Here is a 27,801-nt window from a genome sequence, read left to right as displayed (position 1 = left end):
GTGATGTATTCAATATGCAGAGCTCACGTGTTTCTTAGGTGGTGAGTGGACGACTGTCCTGAGACGAAGCATTACGTACACCTCAGAGGGTGACTTTGTCGTAGGGTGACAAATAATCCCCCCCCCCCCCAGTGCAGCCCTTCAGAACAGGCAGCGCAGTCGACGATACGTTTTTCGAGTGGCAATATCAGGCCTTCTAAAGGAGGCAATATACCTCCTAAGAGCAGCAAGATCCCATTTCAAGGCTGTTAATAAGATGACCGAGGACGGCTATGGGCACTATGAAGGCAGTAATATGCCCATATAATGGCGGCACAGCGTCCTCAGAACGCGACCACACGCCTTATGCAGGCAACGACGTCGATGGCTTATTTTATCATCGTGCCTTTCTCACCCGTAGATGCCCTTTGTGAGACCTTTTAGATGCTTACTCCAGTCGTTCGGAATTCTAATTATCTACCCTATTTAAATCCTTCGCCCCAAACGCAACCGATTTGCAGGAGCGCCGCAGGATTCCAGTTTTCGGGTTGCCGAATGCATTTATTGAACCATTTTCCAGAAAACTGGGACAATCATAGCTGCACCGTTCTTCACAACGATTCCGTTTGAATTGAACTTCCGCAGCACTAGAAGTCTTTGGTGTATGCCATATTATCAGTTCAGTGATCGAAATACATAAATATAACCGCGTCATGTAAAATATATTTCACATTCTGAAACCGTAACAAGCATCACATTGGAATTATAGGCAAGGCACACGTTGTTATCAAAATCGCAATGTCAGTTGTAAATAACCGCTCGGCAGTGACATGCTGTAATTATCCCCACAACCCCACCGTTCAACTAAAAGCCTCAACCAGAGTCCCAGACAACGGGCAATGTCAAACAAATACCAAGCACCCTGCTTCACTACACCTGGAAATAAGTACCGGCGAGCAGCTAGTGTCAAATCTATCCATCCCCAGTCGAGCTTACACGACAAGCTCACCACCTAGCTGCAAGGCCAAAGGCGTAAAAAATCTCAGCATTCAAACCAACCTACGGTTAGTAGAAGCTAGTCCCGAGGTACACTAGCTAACACGTCACGCTATTGCACGTAGCGTAAAATAACGACCCTGGAATGCTTCCCTGCAGTAGCCCAGGTACAGCGCTCTCCAGCAAGACCAGAGCATCTCTATTCTACCCGGGAAGACAAAACAGTGATTCTCGGGATCATTTTACTGCAGAGCAGCTTGTCAGCTTGCCCTGACTGCCACTGACCAGTCAGGTTCTCCTGACCACCGATAAACACTAGTCTTAGGAGTTCGCGTTCAGCAAACGACTCGTCAGACAAGTCGCAGCAAGATCGCTTTACATACTTGCATAGCCTCATAGGCATGGATGTAAGCGAACCCAGGCTTTTGTACAAAACTGCTTCGCTAGGCGATAAGCTGCGCTGCTGCAAAAACATAACCTGAATACAAGCAATATGTTTCACAATTTACCCGTCACCAATTCACCTAAAATCATCTCAACACACAGAAACACACCATCCAAAGAACAGCATCACCCTAAGCTGATGCTTGGGTGAATCCTAGGGTGAATCCACTGGCTAAATCATTCACGCTTTTTGGAATGCCTCACTATCTAGATTCTAGATTGTCAAATCACTACCAAAACTTATGCTATCGGCGTACCGCCGCCCGGGCGGTTGGGTTCGAACCCCACCCCATCCCAGTGTTTTCAAGTCCGACCGACCTGACATGGAGGTTACGACAGTTTGCCGAGCTCGAACTTCTTGAAGGCCTCTGAGGCGGTGAAGATGACCGAGTCGATGATGCCGGCCACTGTGAACGTGCCGCCCACGATGGCGCATATCTGTGGACAGGGAGACAGCGATGTCACAGTCGGGTCGTCACCGAGACAGCACAGACACGGAGATGGGGGTGTTACGGGCGGAACCGTGAGGACGGGGTGTTACGGACGGATCTGTCACAGAGACAGCGGGGATACAGAGATGGGGGCGTTACGGGCGGATAATATGTGGACGTTGCAGTATAATTACTAGAAATAGCCGAAACAGTGGCGTTACGGAGGTAGTTATGGCGTTAAGGTGTCAAAGACTGGCGAAAACATCAAGAAATAAAGTTATGAAGAGATATCAGTGCCAATGAGGGAGACAGACTGGAACAGCAGCGTACATAATCCGTATCATTCCAATGATAACTGGATGTTCAGGATGTGGCGATATGAAGCTCATGACGCCCAGTGTGCAGCTTCTCACATTTTCTTCACGCTCGGTCGCCCAGAGCGTCACCTACCGACGTGATGAACGTGTAGAGCGGGGGCCGCCGCTCGTGGTAGCGCACTGTGATCGGGTTCAGCTCGTACTTGAACCAAATGGCCGGCGACCGACCGAGCTGCTGCCGCACCTGAGGACGAACAGACGGATTATCAATAGGGACGGGGACGGGTTCAAACAATACGGCAGACGCAGATGGATTTAAGCGCTGGGCAGATAAGGACGATAGGTAGATCGGACAAGGACAAGGAAAAGATCAAACGGCCCACCATAAACTGATGGAGTGGTTAGGTCAGGATTAGGAAATCACTGCGCTGGAACACGTCTCATTACAACGATACATGTCCGATTCACAAACAGCAAAAAATACAATCCAACAATCAACATCGAAGTAGAAACATTCCCATCAAATAAAATAGGTACAAATCACAACGTCGTAAGAAGCTGACCTTCGTAGTCCTCTCATGTTAAACCGAAACTGTCATTCAGTAAAGCGGTCGGTTGCCTCACCACACCGAACTACTAACCCTTGAGACGTAGGTGTACTGGTAGCTGACCACCTCGCGGCCGGACAAGTCCACGAATACGGTCGGCACTACCTTCAGCAGGTTCTCGTGTGCAGAGGCAGCTGCAGAGAGGACAGAAGAGGGTTAGCAGAGGGGGAGAGAGGTCCGAGTACCCACAGTGACGCACCGGGCAGTGGTGGGGACTCGGGCCGCTCCGCTCACAGACTTTGAAAGGTGACTGACTCTTAGGTAGTAAGCGACTTATGAGGTTTTCGGTGGAGCAACACATTACCTTCTGAAAAAACCTGAAAATTCTAATGCTACTAAGCAAGCCGACACCGATGAGCGTCGGTGATTCATATTCAAATATGTTATTTCGAAATATGTCAGTAAAATGCAGCAAAACGCAGCTTAAATTCACTCCAAATAGTTAAAACCATAGAGCCCTCAGTTTCAGACAGACCAGATGCATCACTGAACAGCGTGCAGTGTTCCACGCCGTCACTGATCCACCCCATCCCACCGTCCATAACAGAGCACCGGCACAAGTCTCTTCCCCCTCGCCCCGTCACTGACTGACCAGGGTGCTCCAGCGCCCGGTGGCCGTCCAGCGGACCGAAGCTAGCGTCCCTCAGAGCCGCCGCCGCCGCCGACGGCAGCGGCTCGCCGAAGCGCAGCTCGTGCAGGACGTGCGCGAAGTCGGCTCCACTGGCCGGCTGGCGCACCGCCGAGTGAGTCGACACGTGGAAGTTGCCTGGGGGGGGGGGGGGGGGTGCTGACATCAGAACGGTGTGATCTCTAGGGAGATCCAAATCCTCAATCGGCGCGGACAGGGTACTGTTTGGAAGTGTACACCTATCAGTCCTGTGTTGTCTCACTGATAACTGAAAGTAGATACAAAACAATAACAATGCCAGTAGCCCAGTAAAAATCACTAGTATTTATAATTAGGTGTACTTCGGACTGCGAAGGTCCGTGGACTGATTGTGACCAATTCCTCGGTTCGCCGACGACTTTCTGACCTGGCACCTTGTTGATGTGGAAGTCAGCGCTGAACAAGCAGCCCTTTCCGTCGACAATGGGCGTCTTCTCTGTGTTCTGCACCATGCCTACCTCGTGGCGACCCTGGTCGTCCTGAATGTCCAGACCCACATCTGGCAGCAGCACGAGAGGAGAGGCCAGGCAAAGGTGTATGTCGGTGTGCTCCTTTAAACACTTAGGTAGGCATCACTAAAATGTCCTGGTATTTCTGGTATGATCCTGGTATGAGCATTGCATACTTACTGGTATGATCATGTTTAAATAGTGCATTCAATATCACTGTTCTACAAGTTGCATGCAGTGTTATGTGTTAACCATTTGTTAACCATAACAGGTGCCAGACAGTAAAAGTTGTGACTCAAGAGTCAAGACCCAAGGAAGGCATTTTGTATTGCCATTATCAATAAGATGATCATATATTCATGAGCATTGCTGGGCAAAGTTGTACTTCATTTTTACAGAGTCAAATTAGTGTACCTAACCAAGCATATGGAGTAGGAACCAGAAAATATGATGAGGAATATGTACTTACATTCACACTTGAGGCGAGGTAGGGAGATCTTCAAGTGAACGTTGATGGTGCCAGACAGGTTGCCAGGGTTGTCCACAAACAGGTCTGATACACTGCAAACAATGTTCAGCATGTCAGTCATCCTGCGTGCAAGGCTTACAAACCAAAAGTAGCATGCAGGAGAGATGAAGTTGGATAGGTACCTCTGAAAGGCTGCAACACCCAGCACATGAATAGGTACCTATGTTGAAGATGTAAAAGTAAGTCAATACAACTGGCAAATACAATGAGCTGAGAAAGTGATAGTGAAACTATGTCAACTGTTAAAAATGAAGGTGAATCATAAGATCTTATGACCAATTTGAGCTTAGTTGAAATGTTACTATGCTGAGTTTATATGATAAGATTGCAGAAGACAGGGTAAATGAAGGAAAAATAAACAGTAGAAGGTAGCCACTTGGCTACATAGCTACATAGCTAGCAGGCAGGTAAGTAACACAAATGTTACTGACATGTCAGGTGAGATGAAGTTGTACAGTTCCGAGAACAGCATCAGGCACATGAATGAGCAGCAGCAGATGGAGATGACAGCCCCAGTCACAGTTGGCTGTGTCAGGTCCTTGGGCACCTTCCGGTACACATCTAGTCTGGAAACAATACAAATGCATAATGAGCATAATTTGATAAGAGCCTTTACATACCACATATGAGAATTGAGAGCCAGAAGGCTACTATTATTATAACTTCTCTTACACAATCTTAACACAGCTCAGTAGGCGGAACTATGGTCAAGCGTACCCATTTTCGGGAACGCATTTTCGTTCCCATGTTTGGGAACGATAAACCCAAATATGGGAACGCCATGTAGGCATTATTTAAAACAAGAAAAAGAACCGTTAAATGACGTCCAAAAAATATAAAACGATCGTGAACCGCCTGCTATTTGTCTCAATATTGTTGGGAAAGAGTTTCATATTGTAAGGCCCATCGTAGTTTCAAATCGTTCCCCTATTTCTAAAGCAGTCCATCATCCGGGCCGCGAGCCCAAATTTGGGAACGCTCTCGTACACTGGCGCTGCAAGTGTTCCTTATTATGGGAACGGCGTACCCAAAATTGGGAACGATTTCACCGACGCCTTTCAGGGGCTCTTTTCATTAACAAGCATCACGTCCAACGCCGCAAATTATTGTTAACGCAACAATCATCAGATGACCTTTCCGGCAAGACCGTCGCATGTTTCGCCCGGTCTTCTGCGCTTTTATTCCCGTCGATCTCGCAGCGGGCACGCCCCCCTCTGCAGGATTACGTAATTCACAACGCTCAGCGATGTTCAACAAGGTCTTCCATACCTATATCCACCGTCCGCGCTGAGGGTGGAGACATGTCAAGCACCTGTCTGTTTATCACCGATAGTTGACGAGTACAAGGAAGTATCCAAAAATGGGAACGCTGAATATGTTACACCCTCAAAACACCTAGTCCCAATGAAAATCTAGTTTTTTCCTTTCTTGATGAGTGTAAGTGGCAAAAGGCCTGGTAGGATGGGCACGAGGAATTATCGAAATCAGCATAAAAATTATAAATAAGCCACACAGAGCGAGCTATATAAGAGAAATTCCCCCAAAACGATCACGCTTAGAAACACGGAAGACAAAAACCACGCTCATGACGCTCCTTATAAAACAACTCTAAACAGCTAGCATCCAAATAAAATATGTCTTTCCGGGATGATAAAATACAGCTGGATAATTTTCAACCGCTTAAACTGAGTTTACAACAGTAGCTCGGTAAATTCACTCACGTTCCACGCGGTCGTCCGCCCCGACACAAAAGTCAACAATATTACCTCGGGACCGTCCGCGTCTTCGATTGCATTTGTCAGCATCTGGTGTCGATAGTATGAAAGTTCATAACCAGGCGAAAATTATTATACTTTACCTCAAACTAAAAAATGCTTCATTTTCCTTAAAATTGCATGTTAAATGTCGTATAACCCATATTTCCACCATTCTGTCATTTTCAAAAAATCATTAAAAATATCATTCCACGGTCAATTTCCTTGTTCCACGGTCAGATTAAAGATAACTTTATGGAGATTTAGTAGATACTTAAATCAGCGTGCACTTTTTTGAGACGTGATGCACTTTTGAGTTTTAGTGGGAGAACGGCCGAAAAATTGCCTTCCGTTCTCATAGATGGGAACGCCCGTTCCCATATTTGGGAACTCCGTTCCCAAAAATGGGAACGTTCCTATATTTGGGTACTCATGACCATAGTTCCGCCTACTGAGCTTAAACATTTTAGTGCATCCTCCTTTTATGCAGAACATGTCAACAGAAAAAGTATTTTTCAGGCTGACGCTGAATAAAGCAGCACAGGTCACTAGCATGCCGTGGAGCTCTCTGAAAGCAATTCCACAGCCTGAGCCACTGAAGTGAGATATTATGTCTAATCCACAATCCCGCATGGAGGACAAAAGCAGTTTTCATTAGGTATTTATATTCAACTAAATACCTTAAATATAGGAATGTAGGTACCTACCTTTTGACATCAAACACCATGTTTGTTACAGCCATCTAATAATGCGGTTCTGTGACATAGCTGTATTATGCCGTAAATTCTGAAACGAACAGAAAATCGTATGAAACAGTCGTTCAATCGTTTAGAATGAAGTTAGCCATTAACACATTGCACAGTACATAGCAAAAATTAATAATTTTCAACCAGCTTACATCGTTTGCGCCTTTCTGCCTTTCAATTCATCCAAACAATGCGGAATGTTCGTGACGCCGCCACGCGGCCTTTTTTTTTTTTTTTTTTTTTTTTTTTTTTTTTTTTTTTTTTTTTTTTTTAGTGGCCCTAACTTACGTTACCGGCCTCGCGAGGAGGGCGGCGACCTAACTACGCCGCGCAAAACAAACCGGCCGTCCTAACTAAGACCGGTGGCCACTTTTACAGCAAGACAACATGGGAAAACCCATATCCATGTACTATGCCATGAATATGGGAAAAAACCCATGAATTTACGTTAAGACACATAAATGACAGTGAAACTTACCGGTAAATTGATGTTTGTGAAGGGAGGGAAGGAGGAAGTTTGTGAATGGTAAGGTTACGAGAGTTTGATGACAGGAATGGTTTGAAGAGTGGGGGATATGTCGCTGGGAGGGATGGGGTTTGTGAATGTTTAAGCGTCACGATGAAAGGAATGGTTTGGAGGATGGGGAATCTGTCGCTGCTGCAGTTGGCGGCCGACGGTTGTCTGTGGTCGTTCAACCCGGCCGCCGCCGCTGTTCAGCGGCCGGGGTCCGCTGGTGTAGCTCGCTGGGCCGCTGAGCCTCTAAGCCTGCTCCAGCGGCAGGAGAAAACCCGTCTGCCACCGAAGCTCTGTGTTTCGGCACCAGCGAAAAACCCGACCCATCCCGTATCACAAGTCAGCCTGGTGGTAGCGAAACGGGCGCCTGCTAACAGTCAAGGCCGTTAAAGTAGCTCTGAGTAGGGTGATGTTAGGACGAAATCACGCGGCCGAACTCTTTGCCTCCACCGCGCCGCTAATGCCTTTCGCCGACGGAGGACGAGGCAACCAAAATATACGGCCCGCGACACTCGCGGTTACATGGCTCCTCTAAATTTGGTAAACAAAATTTACTTCTCTAGCATCTCCCACACACTTATCGCCACGCATATGACTGCGCATGACTCATGACTTCTCATAACGCTTAGGTGAGCACTTCTCACGGCACGTGTGACTCCCCATGACACTCAAAATGCACCTTTCACAACACGAGTGGCTCCTCGTAACACTTAGGAATGCGTTCTCACAGCGCGTGGCTCCTCATAACACCACAGTCCGCACGTCAGAGTGCGTGTCTCGGCTGACACAACTCCCTGCCGGTGAATAGGTACGCACACTGGCTCCGATCAGTCAGATGTCGGATAGCGACGGCCACCCGCAGATGGAGACACCACCCTGGACCGTCATCGCACGGCCACATCCGCCGCTCGAGTCCTCCATTCACCGAGTCTGTATCACATCTCACCCCGCTCGGCGCCCGGGCTGAGAGTCGCCACGGTCAGGTCCCGGTCTCTGCCGCGCCGGCCATGCCGCTCAGCGGCCATGCCGCTCAGCGCGTCAGGCTGACGATGCCGTGCACAGGCCGCTCCAGGTCCCGGCCTCCGGAGCGAACCTTCACCTTCCTCACCAGGCCGTCACGGCCGGGCACGGCCTCGACGATCCGGCCCAGAGGCCAGCTGCCTCTCGGAGATTCCTCCATCAGGAGCACGACGTCGCCCGGTTGAACGTTGGGCCTCGCCGACCTCCATCGTCGGCGCTCTTGGAGTGAAGACAAGAGCTCCGTCCTCCATCTTGACCAGAAGCGGTCTGCTACTAGCTGGACTCTACGCCAGCGCTGGCGAGAGTAAGCATCTGCTGACTGGAATCTACCAGGGAGGGGCAGTACTCGTCTAGTCTTTTGAGTTAGTATTTGGTTAGGTGTTAGCGGTTCTACTAGGTCAGTTTGGGTCATGTCGGGAGAGGATATGGGACGGCTGTTCATGATTGCTTCAGCCTCCACCATCACTGTTCTCAGCGTCTCGTCGTCGAGCTGACCGGCGTGGCTGATCAGTACAGCGCTGAGTGCAGCTCTTGCGGAGCGAATCATCCGCTCCCACGTGCCGCCCATGTGGCTGGCGCACGGCACATTCATCTTCATCTCGACGAGATCACAGTTCTCTTTCAGGAGCTCCCTTTGAACTTTCTCGTGGTCCATTTCTTTCAAAGCTTCTTCCATCGCGTTCTTCCCGCCGACGAAATTTGTGCCCCTGTCGCAGCGTAGCGTTCTCACTGGGCCGCGTCTACCGACAAACCTCCTGAAAGCATTCAAGAAGGAGTCTGTCGTGAGGGAATTGGCCGTCTCAATATGCACAGCCCTTGATGCCATGCAAGTGAACAGAACTCCCCATCGTTTGAGCTCGCTCCGCCGTTCCTTGATGTAAAACGGGCCGAACAGGTCCACTGCACTGTGCGTGAACGGCTCGGCAGGGCTCAGGCGGTCTTCCGGCAGGTCAGCCATCTTCTGCTCCACTGGAGATCCACGGATCTTCCTGCAGGTCACACAGGCCAGGATGTGGCGCGAGACTACACCTCTGGCTCCAACTACCCAGAACCCTGCAGAGCGGATCTCCGCTAGGGTCATCCCGCGGCCAGCGTGGCGGGTTCTCTGGTGGCAGTTGTCGACAAGTAAGCGTGTGACGTGACTTGCTCGCGGGAGGATAACTGGGTGCAGCTCAGTCACTGGTAGTTCTGCCCTCCGGATCCTGCCGCCCACATGAATCAATCCATCGGCTCCAAGGAAAGGATCCAACCTCACGAGCCTGCTGGTCTTCTTGACACTCATCTTCACTTCATCAGTCTCCTTCATCTTCTTCAACACTTTCAGCTCTTCTGGGAACGCTTCAGCTTGCGTAGCCCTTATCATCGCTGTCTCTGCTCTTTGCAGGTCTTCAACCGTCAGTGGTTGTCCAACTGAGTGGCGCCGTCCCTGCAGCACGTCCATGTACCTCAGACATAGCGCAACAGCTCTCTTGGCCCGGTGCCAGGTCGAGAATCGCTGAAGTCTCTCGGTCACGGTGGCACGGGGACGTGTCTCTGATGCAGCAGTCTGAAGCGTAACGACTGGCCGAATGGTGTGCTTCACCTCGGGGTCACTCTGGTCCACAGTTGGGCTCACGTTCTGATCCGGGAGTGGGTCCGCACTGTTCAGGAATGCTGGTCCGAACCACCACAAGGTGCTGTCTCTGAGCTCGGCGGCGCTCGTGCCTCTTGAGGCTAGATCAGCAGGATTCATCTTGGACTCGACATACCGCCATTGACGGGGCTCTGTACGATCCCTAATCTGTTGGACTCGGTTTCCCACAAACACGTGGAAGCGTCTGGCCTCGTTGGAGATGTAGCCGATGGCCACCTTGCTGTCGGTCCAGAAGAATTCGGCGACACTGCCGAGGTCAAGTTCTTTCTGAAGGAAGCTGCTCACTTGAACGGAAATCAGTGCTGCGGTGAGCTCGAGGCGAGGGACTGTAACGGGTTTGGAAGGAGTCACCCTGGCCTTACTCATCACAAGTCTACAGCTGACTCTGTTCTGGTCGTCTATGAGGCGGAGGTAACTGCACTGACCGTATCCGTGCGTGCTGGCATCGGAGAAGTGGTGCAGTTCCACTTGTTGCAGGGCTCCGAAGTCCATCGGTGTGTAACATCTTCGAATTTTCAGGGTTGACAGGGTCTCCAGCTCTGACATCCATTCATTCCAGCGCATCAGCAGAGTCTCTGGGACTGGGTCGTCCCAGCCGAGACCATCACGGCACAACTCCTTTAGAATCTGCTTGCCTCTCAGAATAAATGGAGAGATGAAGCCGAGGGGGTCAAATATGGAGCTAACCACAGACAGCATCCCCCTTCTAGTTGGTGGTTTATCGTTGGGCTTCACACTGAACTGAAGTACGTCGTTTTCTGTGTCCCACTCTATGCCAAGAGCTCGCTGGATGGGCAGCCTGCCCGCTCCGGCTTCCAGACTCTGCGTAGTAGAGCAGCGGCTCTCTGGCGGCACAGATTTCAGGACTTCAACGCTGTTAGACGACAGCTTGTGTAGTTCAAATCCACCCTGCTTACACAACTGGCGAGTCGCGTCGATGAGGCGCACAGCTGTGTCTTCGTCATCTACGGACGTGAGACCGTCGTCGATGTAAAAGTTTCTTCTTACGAAGTCGGCAGCTTCTTTTCCACTTTCATCTGCGTAGCTGTCGGCTGCTGTTCTGAGGGCGAACATAGCACATGCTGGTGAAGATCTTGCGCCGAACAAATGTGTCGTCATTCGGTACTCCTCGGGCTCCTGATGCACGTCACCGTTTTCCCACCAGAGGAACCTCAGGAAGTTACGATCGGTTCTGTTAACCCCCACCTGATTGAACATGCCTCTGATATCACATGTAAGAGCGATCGGTTTCATCCGAAAACGACAGAGGATTCCGGCGAGGCTGTTCGTCATGTCGGGTCCTTGCAATAGATGACTGTTCAGCACCTCTCCACCAAATTCGGTGCTACAGTCAAAAACGACACGGATTTTGTCCGGCTTCTTCGGGTGGTATATGCCGTGGTGGGGCAAATACCATACCCTGCCATTGCTGAGCTGCTGTTCATCTGTTGGGACCTTCTCAGCGTGACCATTGGCGATCGTGGCTTCCATGAACGTTGTGTAGTCACGCCGGAATGCATCATTTCGTACTAGCTTCGAGCGGAGTCCTTTGAGGCGCTGCACTGCTGCAGCTCTGTTGTTCGGCAGTCTGACGTCTCCCTTCAGCGGAAGCGGCATCTCGTAGTGCCCGTCTTCTTTCTGATGGATCTCTTCGGACATCATCTTCAGGAACATCCTGTCTTCAACTGACTGTGGTTTCTCCTCTCTTGTCTCCACAAAGTCCTGTTCAAACATCTCATGAAGCTGCTGAGGAGTCATCTCATGAGCTGTAGTCGTGAATGCGAAGTGACACAGCCTGCGGGTTCCTTTTCCTGCGTCGATGTACTGGCATCCAGAATTGATGTTCTCGCTGTCACAGACGGGGCCTACGATGCCCCATCCCAGTACGGTCCTTACAGCCCACGGGTCGTTGTCGTCACCTGTGATGACGTCTCTGGGCTTCACGGCTTTTGGGCAGTTCATCCCGACGAGAAGGCCGATTCCAGCGGCAGGGTAGTACAGCGGTATCTCATCTGCGATCGGCGCCAGGTGAGACCACTTCCTGGCAGACTCTCTTCTGGGGATGCACGAACGCTCTGCTGGAATCACCTCACGCGAATAGCACTGAGGAAGGACGATGCTGTCACCTCCCTGCACAGGCTCAATCACCAGGTCATCAACGACTGAGCTGGACACAACTGACTGGCCCGTGACCGTCTTCAGCTCCAGGGAGACTGGCTGACCCTGGATCTGGAGAGCCTCGCAAGTGCCGCCTGTCACAAAGCACGCGTCAGACTGTGGGTCAAGGACAGCATAGGTTAGAACCTTGACATCAGGGTGCTCCCTGTGACGAACGAACACAGGCAGGATCATTGAGTGGACGCAGCCTGGTCTCTTATCCCCAACTCCGGACATCACACGCAGGGATGTAGCTTGGAGCTGGTCCGTTGCTCCTTCAGGCCGACTGCTCCTCCTCTGAGTCTCAGCATCTCCGCGCTGAATGAGGTCCCTCCGAGTTTCGCTGATTGCCCTGCTCTGTGCTGCAACAGGAAATTTGTCATCATGAAGGGCAGTGGGGTGACCTTTTCCACAGGTTTCACACTTCATCTTCCTTTGGCAGGACCGCCAGACATGTCCACGCCTCAAGCATCCTCTGCAGAGTCCATACTTCATCACTGCAGCCTGCTTCTCTTCAAGGGTCATCTTGGTAAACTGTTCACACTCTGCCACTGGGTGAGCGGCAGCAACTGAAACGCCTGAGCGGTCAGAGCACACCACACACCCTGGTCTGACAACACTGTGGCTGTCCCTCTTTGAGGCTGGTGCAGCAGTCGTCTGGAGCGCTCTTACAACTCTCCTGTCTCTGCGCACATCCTTCTCTTCTTTGTTGGCAGAGTCTTCGACGGGACCACAGGCCACTCTCGCTTCCTTCGCCAGGAACTTCACGAATTCCTTGAATAAAGGATATTCTGCTGGCTCACCATCTTGTGGCTCATACAGTCGCTGATCCACATATCTTCTCCAACGATCAACCACATGTTTGGGCAGCTTCTTCAACATGTAGCTGTTTTCATGCTGGTCGTCCAACACCTTCAAGTGCCCAGACGTCCTTGACAAGGCATCACACTGCTGAAGAAAGTCTGCAAACTCTCTCAGAGCCTTGCCATCTCCACTCTTGATATTTGGCCAGTTTCGGATCCGTCGTTTGTATGCAGCTGCTCGTACAAACTCGTTTCCATATCTGTCATTGAGTCTGTTCTTTGCCTCTTGATAAGCATCTTCTGTCCGCAGCTGGATGAATCCAAGAATTGCTGCCTTCGCTTCACCTTCAGTGTATTTACCCAGGTAATGCAGTCTTTCGATTGGAGAGCTGGTCTTGGCTTCTATGTATGTTTCAAATGACTTGAGCCACAACTCAAACTTTGCCACATCACCATAGAACACATCCGGTTCCAGAGCAGGAAGGCGGCTCTGCTTTACTTCACGCTGCAACAGATTTACGAGGCCCTGGATAACATCCATGCTCTGCTCCTGTTCACTTGTCTGTGGAGCATGGACATTTGACGCTGGCCTTTGCTGCTGACTTGTCTGTGGGACTCGGGTTCTTGGGGCAGCATCTTGGGGTGGCATGTCCAGCATCAACTGGGACATGCGTCTTGCTGTCGTTGCTTGGAATGCATCTTGGTTTCTGGTGGTGTCATTCATATCTCTTTCAAAATCATCAATGGCTCTTTCCCTTGCTTGGCTGACAGCAAACTCTGTCATCAACTTCATGTCTTCCTCCTCACACTGCAGTTCCAGTTTCCTCTTGTTCATTTCTTGGCTTTTCTTGATAACAGCTGCTCTTGCTGCCAGTTCTGCTTGCTTTTGTCTCTCCTTCAGCTTGGCGGAGCTCAACGTCGAGCTTCCCCCATCTGAATGTTGACTGACTCTAGACAGAGCGGTTCTTGACGTCACAAAGAGGTTTGAGGCACTATCTTGAGGTTCAACACCATCAGCAGGCATTTCTTCGGGCTTGATGTCCGCAAGATACTTCAACACCTTTGCCTTCATGGCATCATTGTCATCAAGCTGACTCAAATGCCTACTCACATGGTAATCAATCTCATCATCTGGAAGCAGGGACCTTAACTCGTGATCAGATGATGTCAGCTCCTGACACAGCTTCAGCCAGTTCTCGAGCTCAGCTTTGACACATCCTATGCCTTCATTTGCAGACATAACTTCAATCAACCTCTGACCACTGGACCTTACTGCACTCAATGCTCTCTTGTACACCTTTTGTTTTACACCAAGTTGATACTGAGCTCCCTTCTCTGTCGTCTTACGTCTTCTCACGCCATCTGTCACATCATCTGCATTTTGATGCTCAGCCATCGTGGAGTGAGAGGATGACCAGGGAATTCAGGTAATGAAATTCAGCCACAGGAAAAGAATCAATGTCTACACAAGGTGACAGAGGAGACAATATCATACATCTACAACTACAGGTGACAATTCGGGGTTGCGTAGAATTGGTCAGGTAAAATCAGTTCATGTAGGTTGTGTTAGTACAGGTCAAGTCAGCAATTCAGGAGGTCATAGTAACCCGATCAATACAGATCATATGAAATTTGCTATTCGTGGCTAGACTACGATAATTTACTGTTAGGAATGTAGGTACCTACCTTTTGACATCAAACACCATGTTGATAAGCCCCTTTCAATACTTCAGGTCAATTCGTGATGTCAATGTGCTATGTGATGCTACTCAATTCACTACTTTTTTATTATCACAGCTACAAGGATAAATTATATAACAGAAAATAAAGAAAGCGGACAGCCTGTCAACTTGAAATAAATATAAGAATTTTGTTTTTAATGTTTTCTGAGCCACAAAACATCACGAAGTCAACATACGTCTTGAAATAGTTCGTAAGAAGTGCGTCATAGTTGTACTTGCTGACACAGCTCAAGGTAGCCAAATTAATTTTGGTTGTGATGTATTTGATAATGTGTTTGTGAAATTGAATTTAATCGACTTTTTAAGCTATTTTAAATGATATGCATCAAAGCTCTATAACTTATCAATTGTTCAGGTATCACCAACCTTTCCCTTTCAGGATATCTGCTACGATTTTTTCAAGAAAAACTCGTAGAAAGCGGCGGATTGCTTGCGACGACCAGTCAATCAACAACGCTAAGGTGAAAGGTCAAAAGTCAAAACCTAACCTTGAGTTATTCAATATCGCGCATCCTCCTAAACTTCGATGACCCTGTCCCTGACCCAGCTGACCGTTGACCTGTGACATGTTTCTCGCTCAGTCGTGACCATGACGGCCGGAATCGCGATATAGCGTTAGATTCGGCGTTGGTAGCGTTGGATACCTAAAATGATTTATTTTAGACGTTGAGCAAAACGTGAACACAAAAAATACGTGTGGGTACAATGACACTGGACTCCGGCCACGATATGAAGGGTTGCAAGAGTAATACCACCGGAAGCGATGATTGGGACGGATCCAGTTCCGGTACCTTCTGAGTCTGGGTTCGGGTCCCGGTAATTTTACAGTCTGGCTCCGGCCCAGGTCCGGATACAGCCCGGGTCCAGTCACAGTCCGGGCGACTGCAGCCAGGAGCCGTGCATGGTCAGCTGCTCCACCCAGGCTGTGGCGGCCGGATCCAGTTCCACGGCTCGCGCACCGAGTCGACGCGCCGCTCCCTCGTCCACCGCCAGGCAGCCCTGGCCGCGCAGCAGGCAGCGCGACAGTAGGTAGCAGCCGATGGCCAGGCCGCGGCGCACGTAGCGAGCCAGACAGCCCGACTGGCGCGCCAGCTGGTCCACGTCGGCAGCACCGTAGTGCGCCAGGTGCGCCGAAAAGCGCGCCGCGTGCCGGTAGAAGTGGTGGCGGTAGTAGAGCAGCGCCAGCTGCGCCGTGGCGTAGATGTTGCCCCGCCGGGCCGCCTGACTGAGACAAAAGCGCGCCGCCACCAGGTCGCGCCGAACGCCCAGACCGTACAGGTACATGACGCCGAGCGCCCCTGGCCAACACGTGCACAAACATACACATTGTCATAAATACACGCGAAATTCGTCATGTCAGCTTGTTACAGTCGAGAGTGAAGCGACTACGAGTTGTGCTGTGCAGCGCTTTGCACTTGGCTTTGACCTATACGAGCTGACTAGAGACACGCATCCACATGGCGCGCTTCGATTGGCTACTTACGAGTAGGTATGTACTACCGGCGTTTTTACAAGCTTTAAACTACCCCACGCAACATGTAACATTCATGTCATAACCGATAAAAAACGCGCGGGTGACGGGAGCACCTCTTCTGCGAACTTCTGCGAACATCCACCCGCTCGTACACTGAGAAACACTCAAGCCTATCCATGGTTCTCGGAGACCATGCAGGGGTCGTTCTGGTCTTGTATGAGAGCCTCAATTGGGGAGAACTTTGTTTACAGTTGTTGGTCTCCAGTTTGGTAAAGTTCTCAGGTTTTTCCCGTAACGTTCTCGAGTGAGAATGGTGTGCTATCTTGAACGAGAACTTTGCCCGGATAAGGTACTCTTATACTGCGGGATGATCTCCCATGAGAACCTTTACCAGGTCATGAGATCATAAACGAACACAATTCCCGCTCATAATATGATCCTGTATGGTCTCCGAGAACTTTACAACTTAAGAGCGCCGGCTTTCCTGGCACGGCATTCGCGCTCACGACCCATTCCCCCCCCCCTCTCCCCTCCCTGCAAGCGCCAGCTTTTCATGGCACAGCATCCGCGTTCTCGATCCTTCGCATTCCCTCCATGCACAAACAAGGTAAAGAACAGGCATGTATATTTATTGTGTCAGATGTAAAAAAACTCACTCTGGAACAGAACATGCGATGCAGTCATTCGATGCGAACATTTTGTTTCAAAAGCTGCCCAAACCCTTTCGCTTGCCGCCCCAGTCAGTACCGACCAGCGTGCTGAGTTTCAACTGTGTCGTTTAGCAAGAGACCATAATATCTCCCGGTGCACGACAGCTCAGTCCTTTTACTTTACTTTTAACACGGAATGCAGGTAAATGCAAAAATGCATGTCAAGCGGCGCTCCCCACGGTCCACAGACTGTGCGAACGATGTACAATTCAAACACTGTTAAGTACAGGCACGTACAATAGTTACACAGGCACAGACATTAAAAAGTTAATACAGGTAAAATGTATGGGCTGGCATGTGAACACTACCGACGGCAGTCCATGCGAGACCGAAGTCTAGCCATAGGAGCGGCGGAGGCGACGACAGCCGGTTGGCCGCTTTAGACAGTTTGCGCTGCTGGTAGCTGCATCTGGCTGGGGAGGAGCTACTCCAGCATGGCAGCCTGCTGACTGCTGAACCATGAGCGCCATCAGACGCTCCAGCTGCTCGTTGTCTCCCATCACCGGTACGAGCGATCCGACACGACGGTGTTAACTTATGTGCGTCTCTGAATCGGTGTCGCGCACAGGGTCAATCTCACTCGCGTAGGTACTGGCCACGCATATTATCGATTACACCACTATTTCACTATTTCACTGTGGCCGGACCGTCTCGGCGAACACGCCTCACCTCAGCTCGCGGCACTCAGCTGTGTTGACACCAGCGCCGCTCGGACGATACTGACCCTCGGCCGCTCGGCCCGGCCCGGCCGGTCAAGGTCGTTCAAGGTCACGGCTGTCAAGGCGCGACACGCGTGACCCAGGGCCAGGACACAACAGGGACATTTTGGCGTTGTGCCCGATGAGTTGCCTCACTTCGGTGTCCAACATTGAGAGCATCGTCTCTACGGCTTCTTGCTCTGAAAGGGAGAGTAAGACAAATATTAGAGAAACCTTAATTTCTGAGCCATATCCTCAAAGCACACGAATTGGTATTTAAGCAGATTTTGCTAACACTGGCAAACAGGTGGCAATCGCAACCTATATCCCAAAAATGGGCAATGGCACACAGATTTTGCCACCCCCCAGAGTAAGTAATTACCTTTGCTGTGGTTACTTTCAAGCTGTTAAGTGCACACAAAGAATACAGAAAACAAACTCACCATGAGACGTTCGCGCTGTGCGCCAGACACCAACTCGCGAAACTCGAAAGGAACAACCACGCTGCCGGCAGCCTTCGCAGTGCTTTCGAGAAAGGAAGGACCGGAAGCACTGAGGCATTATAGAGATGTTCCTTAGGGATATCCATTTGAATTGGTTTGAACTGTTAAAATCGATAAACATCGTGTCATAAAGTAAGGCTCTTTTTCATTAAAAATTATTTCTTCTACTGAAAAACATGTTTTATTTTTATCAATAACTGCTATTTTCCTAAGCGAAAATGGAATCGCAGCACTTCAAACTGCTCTACTCTTAACACAGCGCCACCTACGCCTTTAGTTTCCTTCTGTGCTGACATCTGTCGTCAAAACACGTCAGCTGCGAGAACTATAAGGAAAAAAGTGAGAAGTTTACCATCCTTTCTGACCGAATGACTGCTGGTTCGAATCTCACCGCAGACCGACTGTTTGCGTTACACGGGTAGCTAGACAACTTCCAGTACTAAACTATCTCGGTCAAGACCAAATCCACTCCTGAAACCGAAGTGGAGACCATGCACAGTTCTCGGGAAAGACCAATTCCTCAAAGCGGCAAAATGGAAACCATCGAAGGTACTCAGGTGAGTACTATCAGTATAAGTTCTAAAATGTGTTTCTCAGTGTACTTGCCTTGGGACTCGAGACTACCGTTACCGGTGGCCTCCGAGTGCCAGAAGAAGGACTTTGGCAGGTCGCGCGTGTCACTCCTGGCCAGCAGCATGGCCAGCATGGTCTGGGCGCGCGCGCTGCCGAGTCGCGAGCCGCCGTCCACCGCTCGGTCCAGCCACCTGTCGACAGCGGACCGGTTCGAGTCTCGGTGACCGTCTACATACACCCGGCCGTCTGGAAAGTGACTCGTCTCTCTGCTGGCTCGCTATCCTGAGGTGCATGACTGGACTCAGGCTGCAAAGCAATTGCTGTTTGCATAGGTCGATCACCGCATCGCAATCCACATTTAGTCCATTTTGTAAACGGTTTAGACATGCAATCCAGATCGGAGACTACCTATCGGTGCGTTTCAGTTATTTCGTTGCAATGCATTTTAAATTGTCGTTGCCAGTTGCGAAGTTATTTTAATTAAAATACGATACCAGTCTGGATATTCGCTGCCATTTTCGAAAGAAATGCTGCGAATCGTTATAAGACTATTAGTAGAGTTATTGTATCGGTGCTTATGCTTATTCATGATGCTTACTCATGCTGCTTGTCTGATTGCGGTGGCGACCGGTGCTCGGTGCCGACGGCGCTGACACAGGTGGGGGTGAGGTCCGGGGAGGGAAGGCATGTGACGGCGAACTATGGCCAGCGCGCCACAGTATACGATGACTTCCTTGGGCATATATGGGAGAGGAATGGCGGGCGGCTGGGTCCCCATCTTATGAAATGTTGAAACGTCCCAAGATGTAGCAAGCCTCGCTATACAATTGCGTGTCAAAAGCGTGAACACCACGCAGACAGTCGGTGCAGTGCTCACCTGCGGCCGTCGTCCTCGCTGCTGTGCACGCCGTACCCCATGAAGTAGGCTCTGGCGATGTTGTACTGCGCCCTGTGAATCGCCTCCTTCTGTTCGGCGGTCTTGGGCACGCTGAGGGCTACCATCAGCATCAGCCGAAAGCCGCGCTCCAGGTCCTGTTCGAACCCCAGGCCCTCAAAGAGCATTACTCCCAGCTGGTACTGGGCGAACACATTCTCGGCCGCTATCGATGCGAACAGGGGCCGGGCGCTCTCGTAGTCGCCCCGGTCGAAGTACAGCTGGGCGAGGAACAGGATGGCGCGCTTGTCGCCGGCGTCGATCCGCCTGCGGAGGCAGCGCTCGGTGGCGGCGTCCGAGCGCGCCTGCAGGTCCGACGACGGGCTCTCCTCGCAGCTGACCCCGCTGAGCTCTGAGGCCGACTGCGAGTCGGAGCCCATGGCGTGGCCGAGCCCGCCGGCCGCCTCGGTCCATTCTTTGGACTGCCAGTCGGTACAAGTGGTCACCGGTGGTACGTACCAATCCCTGGACGGCCAGTCGGTGCAGGTCGCCATTGCCGGTACAGTTTAGAAGCGTTAGGTGCAGAGTGATTTCGCTGGTTCCATCAGACTAAGGACGCAGGTGTGAAGTGTATAACGTTACTGGCAAGGCATGCTGAAGTTGTGTCATGCCATGTTGAGCTCACATTAAAGCAAGGCTTGTATTTGAGGCTTGCAAGGCTTGAAGTAATTTGCCTGGCTGATACTGCTTGGAAGGAATTATAGAAATTGAACTAAAATTATCGAAGCTCACGAATGCATTTGTAGTTATTTTCATGTGACAATTAACATAAGTGTAATGATCAATAAAGTCACTAAGCGTAAACATAGAAAAATCTTAACTAAACAGCGTAAAGATTTAGTTAAAAATAATGTTAAATTGGATCATAACATTTTTTATTGATGTCCCAAACAAAATACCTGCCGCCAAAACTTTCCTAGAATAAAAACAAACATTTATTTCAAGACACGTGCAATGATTTGCAATGACTTTCTGCAGTTCCTGGGACGACATTCGCCCGACCCAAGCCCCGTCGCAGCGTTTCACTGATGATGGTGCACTTGCGACTTATAGTGGCAACAGTTTCAAATGCGATATCGCCCACGATTTTATATTTTGCTGAATGTGGTTGTCACTTGTCAGTGTCAGAAATACGTTCGCAGAGAAGAGCGGCACCATATAGTTTACCCACCCTCGCACTGGCGAGGATGGGTCGATGCGACCCCCACCCCCTAAGGGTTTTCAATGATAGTGTGAAAACGGCGGCGCGTAGCGTCGCCAAATTTGGATCAGCCGGGCCTATGGGGTAGCCGTTTAACATATGACCTGAAAATTTTAGGTCCAGGTGACCTTGGGTCAGGTCACCAGATCAGAAAAACCGGTACAAGGTCATGGTCAAATTTCAACTTTCTTTATCGGCACATATCTAACTCACAGTTTTGGATTGATTTCCTTCAAAGTTTCAGGATGTGCTACGTTTACCGAGTTGTATAACATATAGCTCGATTTTTTATATCACTGACCTGAGGTCAGTTAGAGGTCATTACGGCGTGATGTTAGCCTAAGGGAAAATATCTTTACCTTTCTTCAAATGCTGTTTACTGCTTAACATAAATTACACACTACCTATACATCCTATCGGAACAATCCGACCATGATATAGCCGAGTCTGGAATCATAATGTCCCGTCTATGCTAGGTAAGTAGGGCTCATTTTACCGTGTCACATTTATGACTGGAACTTCAATCGTACCTTGTCTATCGAGTTCCCCGTCTATCGTGTTGCTTTGACTGCGTTCATCCCGTTTATCGGAACATTTTGATTTTTGAACGTTACCCGACTAAATCGGAATTCACGTCTCGCCAATCGCAATAATTTGAAAGTGCCTGAATTCTGTCTCGTTTATCGAACTTGTTTGATCTTAAGGTATGGCTGAATCTGGAATGATGTTCCATCTATCAAACTAATAGGTACGACTGTGTCCCTAGGATACAATTTTGAATTTTTTTTTCACATCTAACAAGGCCTTCACCGGAACGGGCCATGCGGCGGCAGCGCTTAACGTATCCGTATCCGTATCCGAATCTGCAGACTTATCGAGATATCTGCGAAAAACCGCAAAAAAGGGGTGTTCGATCCCCGACCAAGCGTGAGCTATAGTTCGCTTATTTTAAGTTTGCCCCTCACTGTAAACGTCTCTTATGAACACAGCACCAGAATTGCTAGCTGAATTACTGAGAAAACTGGTTAGCGCACATTGTATTGGAGATATGAATAATATGTTCAAAATAAGTTTTGGACACTGACGATGTAACGTAAAGTTAAACGCCGTGCAATTTATTAATTAGTTCAGACATAATTCCTGAGAAGTCGTCTATCCCTGTGGGGCTATAGGTGTTGGCAAATACGAGCTATGAGTCTGTGAAAAAGTAAATAAATTTTATGAAATTGATCGTCTGTGAAATCTGGTCAAATCAATGTGTGCCAACCAGTTTTCTCAGTTATTCAGCTAGCAGTTATAGTGCTGTGTTCAAAAAGACGTTTAAAGTGAGGGGCAAGCTTAAAATAAACGAACTATAGTTCTAGTCCCGAGGGAGCGGGGTGGGTGCCGCCAAGATTAGGGGGAATAGGTCAAAAACGCCCCCCCTTAAGCGCGAAAACTTCTGGCCCGGGAACGATCTCAAACTATGTCAACCACACGGAATCTTGATTTCATGCAATCTTTGCAAGTTTCGATGCTTCTTTTTTGCATTTGTTAAACTTGTTTGACGTCATGTATGACGTCACTAGGGTCATAGGAGTTTTTCGTCAATAACCCCAGATCAAATTGAGCTAGCGAGTCAGGAAAGCCACCAATGAACTCGGGAAGACTTGCCGAATCGAATGCGATGTGACATGACCTCATTCAACCAAGTTCGTGACCTGGGGGCTCTGACCTGACCGTGAACCGAGGTCCGACACTCAACACCTGTGAAGTTGACCTCACCCCAACAAAAGTACCTATACCTACTAGGTATTCGACGCGCCTGAGCAGAGCAAGGCGAACACGATGCTGTCAAAATCGTGGCTCTGCGACCATTTTTTTTTGCGAAAGTATTCGCCAAAAAAACGAACCCATACCTTGGTCCTTGGGCCACTTGACCTGACCTCAGAGGTCACTGGTTGACCTGATACCTTAACCCGCGCCGGGCCGGGGGGTGTTTGAATACCTCCCCCCTGCGGTTTTTGGCACACCTGTTCGTGCATCTTTTCCGCACATGTTGTGAAAATTTCAGACCCAGGTCACCTTAGGTCAGGTCACCAGGTCACGCCAAGTGACCTCACCTCAGAAAAAATAAGAATGCTCGTCCTAGCTACACCGATTGATCGATTGCCTTGAAACTTTCAGCGATTGATTAGAGCAACATTATCTATAAAATGTATATCTCGGAATTTTGATATCGGTGACCTAAGGTCAGGTCAATTTTGCGACCTCTCCATTATAAGTCAATGGGAGAAAATTGAAAAGCGTTTGTTTTGCACGAACGTTATTCTAGACACTCTCAAACATCGAGATGTAGGTAAAATGGACACACTGAACCGGAAAATGGCAACTGTGACCCCTCGTTATGTCCCCGAGGTCATCTCAGGTCACGAACAGAATCTAACAGTTTTTCGCTAATAACTTCTGATAGAGACGTGCTAGAGCGCTGAAAACGCCTTAGATGTGTTCGGCTCGACGTTGCGGATCGACTGATATGCAACATGACCTTTTCCGGTCAGGTCATGGCCTTGACCTGAGGTCAAATTTTCAAGTTGACCTTTCAAGGTCAAATTATAGTTCATTCGACGCGTCTCGACGAGAGGAACACGATAGTGGCAAAAGTAATGTCATGACTCTTTTGAGTCAAAGGTTATTGCCGAAAAAAACGTTTTTCATAAAAACGGCTATTTTTGCAGTTTTTGCCCCCTGGAGGCTAAACCGTTGACCTGAGGTCAAATCTGAGAACATTACTCAGAATGGTCTGTAAAAGGGCTATCGAATGCGCTTTTCCGCGGCGCTGTAGCTCTATCGGTTCCCGAGATAGCCGTTGGCAGTTTCCAAAATGTTGAAATAGTGGAAATTTGACCTTTGGTGACCTCTGGTGACCTGACCTTTGACCTGACCCAAAAAATGACCGAAGTGTTTTCGTCCTTATTTCGGACGTTCTTTCGATTGCCGCAATTACCACGTGTCGCTACGTGGCCCAGGGGCCGAGTTAGAAGGGGGGGGGGTGGTGGTGTTCAGACACCCCCCGGCCCGGCGCGGAATCTCAGAGCACCGGCCCGGCGCGGATTAAAATCGGGTGTCAATCGCTGCGTCTCGTAACGGAGCACACGCTTGTTTTTTTCCGCGACGCTCTAGCTCCACTATGGGGCGAAACGGCGAGGAGGAGGTCGTACCCGCCTCCTCTGGCCGGCGCGTATGTAAAAGAAAAAAATAGGTCCGGCGAGGGTTAAATGCGCTTCATTCCACGGAGCTGTAGGCTCAAGGCTGTAGCCATATTAAATCCTGACCAATGCGACGATTTGCCAAGAAGTAGGCACCTAGGCATTGTAACAAGCAAACTTTTCCCCCTCTGGGCTCTGGTAACCTGACCTTCGCCCCGATCAAAAAGTGACCGAAGTGATTTCGTAGTTACTTTTTTGACGCTCTTTCGAACGCCGCCTTCTCCGCGTAACGCTATAGGTGGCCCAGGAGCCGAGTTAGAAAGAGGTGTTCAAACAGCCCCAAGCAAGGGCGTGGAAATCTAGTAGCCCCAGCGGGGCACGGGTTAAAAGTGATATGTTTTCTCCAAAAATTTGGGTGATGGACCTGACCTGGAAGGTCGACCAATAACCTCAGACCTTGGTAGCGTCGGTTTACTCAAGGCCCTATAAACCTCTTGTTACGGGCAGCACGCTCGTTTTTCCGCGCCCTAGCTGGATCAGGGGCCACACGGCTGGGAGAGGGAAGAGGGATGCGGGTGCGATCGAACCCCACCTCCTATAAACGAAACACCAAACGAAACGTATCGCCCATCCACCTCCCAAACGCTAGCCGCTGGAAAAATGCCCGAGGGTAGAAATATTTCCTAGATATGGCAGCAAATGTGGTAGCATGTAGAAGCCTCACTTCTCGACAAAACCTGCGCAATAGTTACGATCAAGGCCCTCTAAAACACCCCGCTTTCGATGTCTCTCGGACGACGAAGATTCTACGTCGTCCGTCCAATCACGTTCAAGGTTAGCGGGGGCTCGGCTGCGGTTATGGAACGTGATTGGCCGGACGGCGTAGAATCTTCGTCGTCTGAGAGACATCGAACGCGGGGTCAGTTACGATTCATAGAAAATGCATTCTATGAAAAATAAGTGAAGACACTGAAGGGTAGCCCGTCTGGGTAGGTAGGTTAGGTTGGATTAGTAATAAGATGCACTTTAGTAAAGTAATCTTAAGTTGCACTTTTATCAATTTAATCATCAGTTAGTTAAACAGAAGCTGCTAAGTACAGTGGAAGTGTGCTTTTCATAATCGGTTTAGCATAACCATAGCATAAACCATTCAGACCTAATATATACTTAAACTCAATTCTCAAAAGTCTAACATGCATTCCTACAATCTGAATCACTTTCTCATTTTGATATAATGAGTTCAAGGAAATATATCAGCCAACCTTATTTAACATCGGGTTTTGCATTGGCATAGCAATATGTAGCTTTAGCTCATAGCTGACAGGACACTAATTACAAATCAGGAGCTTTTATGGCCCAATTGCAATGCTAACCCTAGTCAAAAGATAGGCATTCCATTTGTGATCCAGAATGAGCGTGTTACTCGCAAATGCGCCTTGCAGTGCCTTGCGGTCCGGAGGAAGCAAAATGGCAAAAGTGCAGCCTACTCTGGTCAGCCAATTATGTCAGCCAATTAGCATGCAGTTAATTTTGAACTAGGTTAGGTACCTATGCACTATGCCTTAGCTTGGTCAATGGCAACATGAAATAAGCTACTGCTGCAAATGCTGTTAAGTCTCTACCAAAAGTGCAATTTTTAAAATTCTTTTGTAAATATCATTCATTTCCTTTTTGATTATCTTACATACATAAAAATCAGATAGCTATAGCAAAAAAAAACATGAGGAATTTGATATGTTTCCCTTTAATCTCATTCTCCATTTTGTTAGCCCTGCATGAGTATTTTAAGATGCTTTCAACTCAAGAGTGCTTGCCCACACTATCCTGCCAGGATATGGCGTCTTGTGCATATCATTGCTACAACATTTTCACTCCTAAAGGGTGAATTTAGACACCAGCTCGTTTCTACCTAATCCATCCATTGCAGGGGAGGTGTGTGCCGCCTTGGGCCGCTGTAGCCAGTCTTCGTACCTGCGTTAGATCGTGCCGCCATGCCCGCCGCCGCCGAGACTGAGCCGGCGCCGCCGTCCATGTTCGAGGAGGGCTCGGTGGATGACCCCGACTGGGTGCCGTACGGCGAGCGGCCCGACTGGCGGGATGTGCAGCCGGTGCCGCAGGACGACGGACCCGAGCCCGTGGTGCGCATCCTCTACTCGGAGCGCTTCACAGACGTGTACGACCGGTTCCGCGCGCTGCTCGCCTCGGGCGAGGTGTCGGAGCGCGCGCTGCGGCTCACCTCGGCGGCGCTAGAGCTGAACCCGGCCAACTACAGCGTGTGGCACCACCGGCGTCATCTGCTGCAAGCCCTCGACTGTCCGCTGGAGCGCGAGGTCGAATTCACCCGACAGATGATCGAGGACCACCCGAAGAACTACCAGGTCTGGCACCACCGGCGCGTGCTGGTGGAGCGGCGCGGCCAGCCGGGCGACGAGCGCCGCCTCACTGAGATCGTGCTCTCGCAGGACCCCAAGAACTTCCACGCCTGGCAGTACCGGCAGTGGGCCGTGCGCCGGTTCGACCTGTTCGACGGAGAGCTGGAGTTTGCCGAGCGGCTGCTCGATGAGGATGTGCGCAACAACTCGGCCTGGAACCAGCGCTACTTTGTCTGTAACAACACCACTGGCTTCACTTCTGAGGTGGTGGCGCGCGAGGTCTCCTTCTGTCTGCAGGCGCTGCGCAAGGTGAAGCAGAACGAGTCGGCGTGGAACTACCTGCGCGGCGTCCTGTTCCAGTCGTCCGCCGGCCTGTCGGGACACGCCGAGCTCACCGAGTTCTGTGACGGCCTGCTGGAGGCTGGCTGCCGCGCGCCGCAGCTGCTCGCGTTTGTGGTGGATGCCAGTGCCGAGCGCGCGGCTGCCGGGGACAAGGAGGCGCTTCAGAGAGCACTCCGACTGTGTGACGAGCTGGCCGCTGAACATGACACGATTCGCGCCCAGTACTGGCTCTACCGGCGCCGCGCGCTCGCCAAAAAGCATAACATCGAGTGAAGGGCGTCCGCTGAACCGAAGGCAATGCTGGGAAGAAATGTGTAAGGAGCGGTTGCTGTCACAAGGTTAAGGGAGTCCTCGGCTCTCCCCCAAGCGACGCGGTGATTCGTTCTCACAGTATGCCCGGGAACGACGGCATTGGAGAACGTGAATGATACTGCAGAATGGAACAGCGAACCTTCGAGAGGCCTGTGTCAGTTGCGATGGCGGTTGCCTTGACTGCAACTTGCGCTTATGATGCGTGTTTACGTGTGTGGACGGCACGCAGAGAAATTGCACACTGCTTGTTCCCGGTTGGTCTACTTACGATACGATTGCCGAGACATTTCACTCAGTGTGCTGGATGTTTTCTGTTTCGACAGCCGGAATTCGTGTCATAGTTAGCTCGGTGGATATGCTGGGTGTACAGTAGGTCTACTAAAAAAGTCCCCCGCTCCAGAGGCGGCCGGCCGGCCGAACCCCCGGATTCCAGCCCAGACTCTATTGCGCAGGCCGCGGCAGCGACACGGGTCAGGTCGCGGCGCCCGGCGAGGGGTCAGTTGGCGGCGGCCGGCCGTGGAGGGAGGACGCCGTGTGTGGGGCGCAGAGATGCCGCAGTGCAGAGGAGGGGAAGATAATGACTCTGCACAATGTCGGAAATGATACCTTTGTGATCTACATAAATTAAACACCTGCAGTGCATATCCTCCCTTGCCCCATTCCTATTTTATCATAATCCTTCAATAATCTGTAATGGCCATTCAG

At 50.1% G+C, this 27,801-nt stretch overlaps 4 protein-coding genes and 1 long non-coding RNA gene across 8 annotated transcripts; 1 reads left to right on the top strand and 4 right to left on the bottom strand.

The window, feature by feature from the left end:
- Positions 1–682: 682 nt before the first annotated feature.
- On the bottom strand, positions 683–14,958 carry LOC122394546 (endoplasmic reticulum-Golgi intermediate compartment protein 1-like). Of its 3 annotated transcripts, none has more exons than XM_043391503.1 (9): positions 14,734–14,958; positions 6,882–6,960; positions 4,852–4,986; positions 4,361–4,452; positions 3,810–3,941; positions 3,368–3,541; positions 2,809–2,909; positions 2,301–2,411; positions 683–1,857 (listed from the first exon to the last, which is right to left on the bottom strand). In XM_043391503.1, exons 2-9 carry the CDS (start codon positions 6,914–6,916, stop codon positions 1,750–1,752), a joined length of 888 nt encoding a protein of 295 aa, XP_043247438.1. In that variant the 5' UTR covers positions 6,917–6,960; positions 14,734–14,958; the 3' UTR covers positions 683–1,749. The 3 variants fall into 3 exon arrangements, with proteins under 3 accessions (XP_043247438.1, XP_043247436.1, XP_043247437.1); XM_043391501.1 differs by lacking the exon at positions 14,734–14,958 and adding an exon at positions 7,073–7,098; XM_043391502.1 differs by lacking the exon at positions 6,882–6,960 and having other exon boundaries at positions 14,734–14,941.
- LOC122394545 lies at positions 6,929–9,533 on the bottom strand. The gene is made up of 2 exons (XM_043391500.1): positions 7,867–9,533; positions 6,929–7,141 (listed from the first exon to the last, which is right to left on the bottom strand). Exon 1 carries the CDS (start codon positions 9,410–9,412, stop codon positions 8,465–8,467), a length of 948 nt encoding a protein of 315 aa, XP_043247435.1. The 5' UTR covers positions 9,413–9,533; the 3' UTR covers positions 6,929–7,141; positions 7,867–8,464.
- Positions 14,959–15,425: 467 nt separating the features above from the next.
- LOC122394543 (LRP2-binding protein-like) lies at positions 15,426–20,615 on the bottom strand. Its single transcript, XM_043391499.1, has 3 exons — positions 19,625–20,615; positions 18,781–18,938; positions 15,426–16,087 (listed from the first exon to the last, which is right to left on the bottom strand). Exons 1-3 carry the CDS (start codon positions 20,173–20,175, stop codon positions 15,657–15,659), a joined length of 1,140 nt encoding a protein of 379 aa, XP_043247434.1. The 5' UTR covers positions 20,176–20,615; the 3' UTR covers positions 15,426–15,656.
- Positions 16,877–18,772, bottom strand: LOC122394544. Its single transcript, XR_006258890.1, has 2 exons — positions 18,115–18,772; positions 16,877–17,871 (listed from the first exon to the last, which is right to left on the bottom strand). It is a non-coding gene; the product is annotated as an uncharacterized LOC122394544 (long non-coding RNA).
- Positions 20,616–24,986: 4,371 nt separating the features above from the next.
- On the top strand, positions 24,987–27,401 carry LOC122394551 (protein farnesyltransferase/geranylgeranyltransferase type-1 subunit alpha-like). 2 transcript variants are annotated; one of them, XM_043391508.1, is made up of 2 exons: positions 24,987–25,059; positions 25,998–27,401. In XM_043391508.1, the coding sequence occupies exon 2, from the start codon at positions 26,062–26,064 to the stop codon at positions 27,055–27,057; it is 996 nt and encodes a 331-aa protein (XP_043247443.1). In that variant the 5' UTR covers positions 24,987–25,059; positions 25,998–26,061; the 3' UTR covers positions 27,058–27,401. The 2 variants fall into 2 exon arrangements, with proteins under 2 accessions (XP_043247443.1, XP_043247444.1); XM_043391509.1 differs by having other exon boundaries at positions 25,019–25,063.
- Positions 27,402–27,801: the final 400 nt, after the last annotated feature.

This window comes from Amphibalanus amphitrite, unplaced genomic scaffold (genome assembly GCF_019059575.1).
Source record: "Amphibalanus amphitrite isolate SeventyFive unplaced genomic scaffold, NRLGWU_Aamphi_draft 000597F_arrow, whole genome shotgun sequence".
Taxonomy (NCBI): domain Eukaryota; kingdom Metazoa; phylum Arthropoda; class Thecostraca; order Balanomorpha; family Balanidae; genus Amphibalanus; species Amphibalanus amphitrite.
Note: the sequence above shows the minus strand (reverse complement) of the source record. Positions and strands in the feature narration are given on the sequence as shown.

Bases quoted from the DNA above. Each gene is read 5' to 3' on its own strand.
- LOC122394546 (XM_043391503.1), bottom strand. From the start codon at position 6,916: ATGGCTGTAACAAACATGGTGTTTGATGTCAAAAG. The intron at 3,942-4,360 runs GTAAGTACATAT...TGCTGCTGCCAG, and splicing joins ACCTCGCCTCAAGTGTGAAT to ATGTGGGTCTGGACATTCAG. The intron at 2,412-2,808 runs GTTAGTAGTTCG...GTTCGTCCTCAG, and splicing joins AGTACACCTACGTCTCAAGG to GTGCGGCAGCAGCTCGGTCG.
- LOC122394545 (XM_043391500.1), bottom strand. From the start codon at position 9,412: ATGGCTGACCTGCCGGAAGACCGCCTGAGCCCTGCCGAGCCGTTCACG.
- LOC122394551 (XM_043391508.1), top strand. From the start codon at position 26,062: ATGCCCGCCGCCGCCGAGACTGAGCCGGCGCCGCCGTCCATGTTCGAG.
- LOC122394543 (XM_043391499.1), bottom strand. From the start codon at position 20,175: ATGGCGACCTGCACCGACTGGCCGTCCAGGGATTGGTACGTACCACCG. The intron at 18,939-19,624 runs GTGAGCACTGCA...CGCTGTCGACAG, and splicing joins AGCGAGGACGACGGCCGCAG to GTGGCTGGACCGAGCGGTGG. The intron at 16,088-18,780 runs GCAAGTACACTG...CGTGTTGGCCAG, and splicing joins CGGTAGTCTCGAGTCCCAAG to GGGCGCTCGGCGTCATGTAC.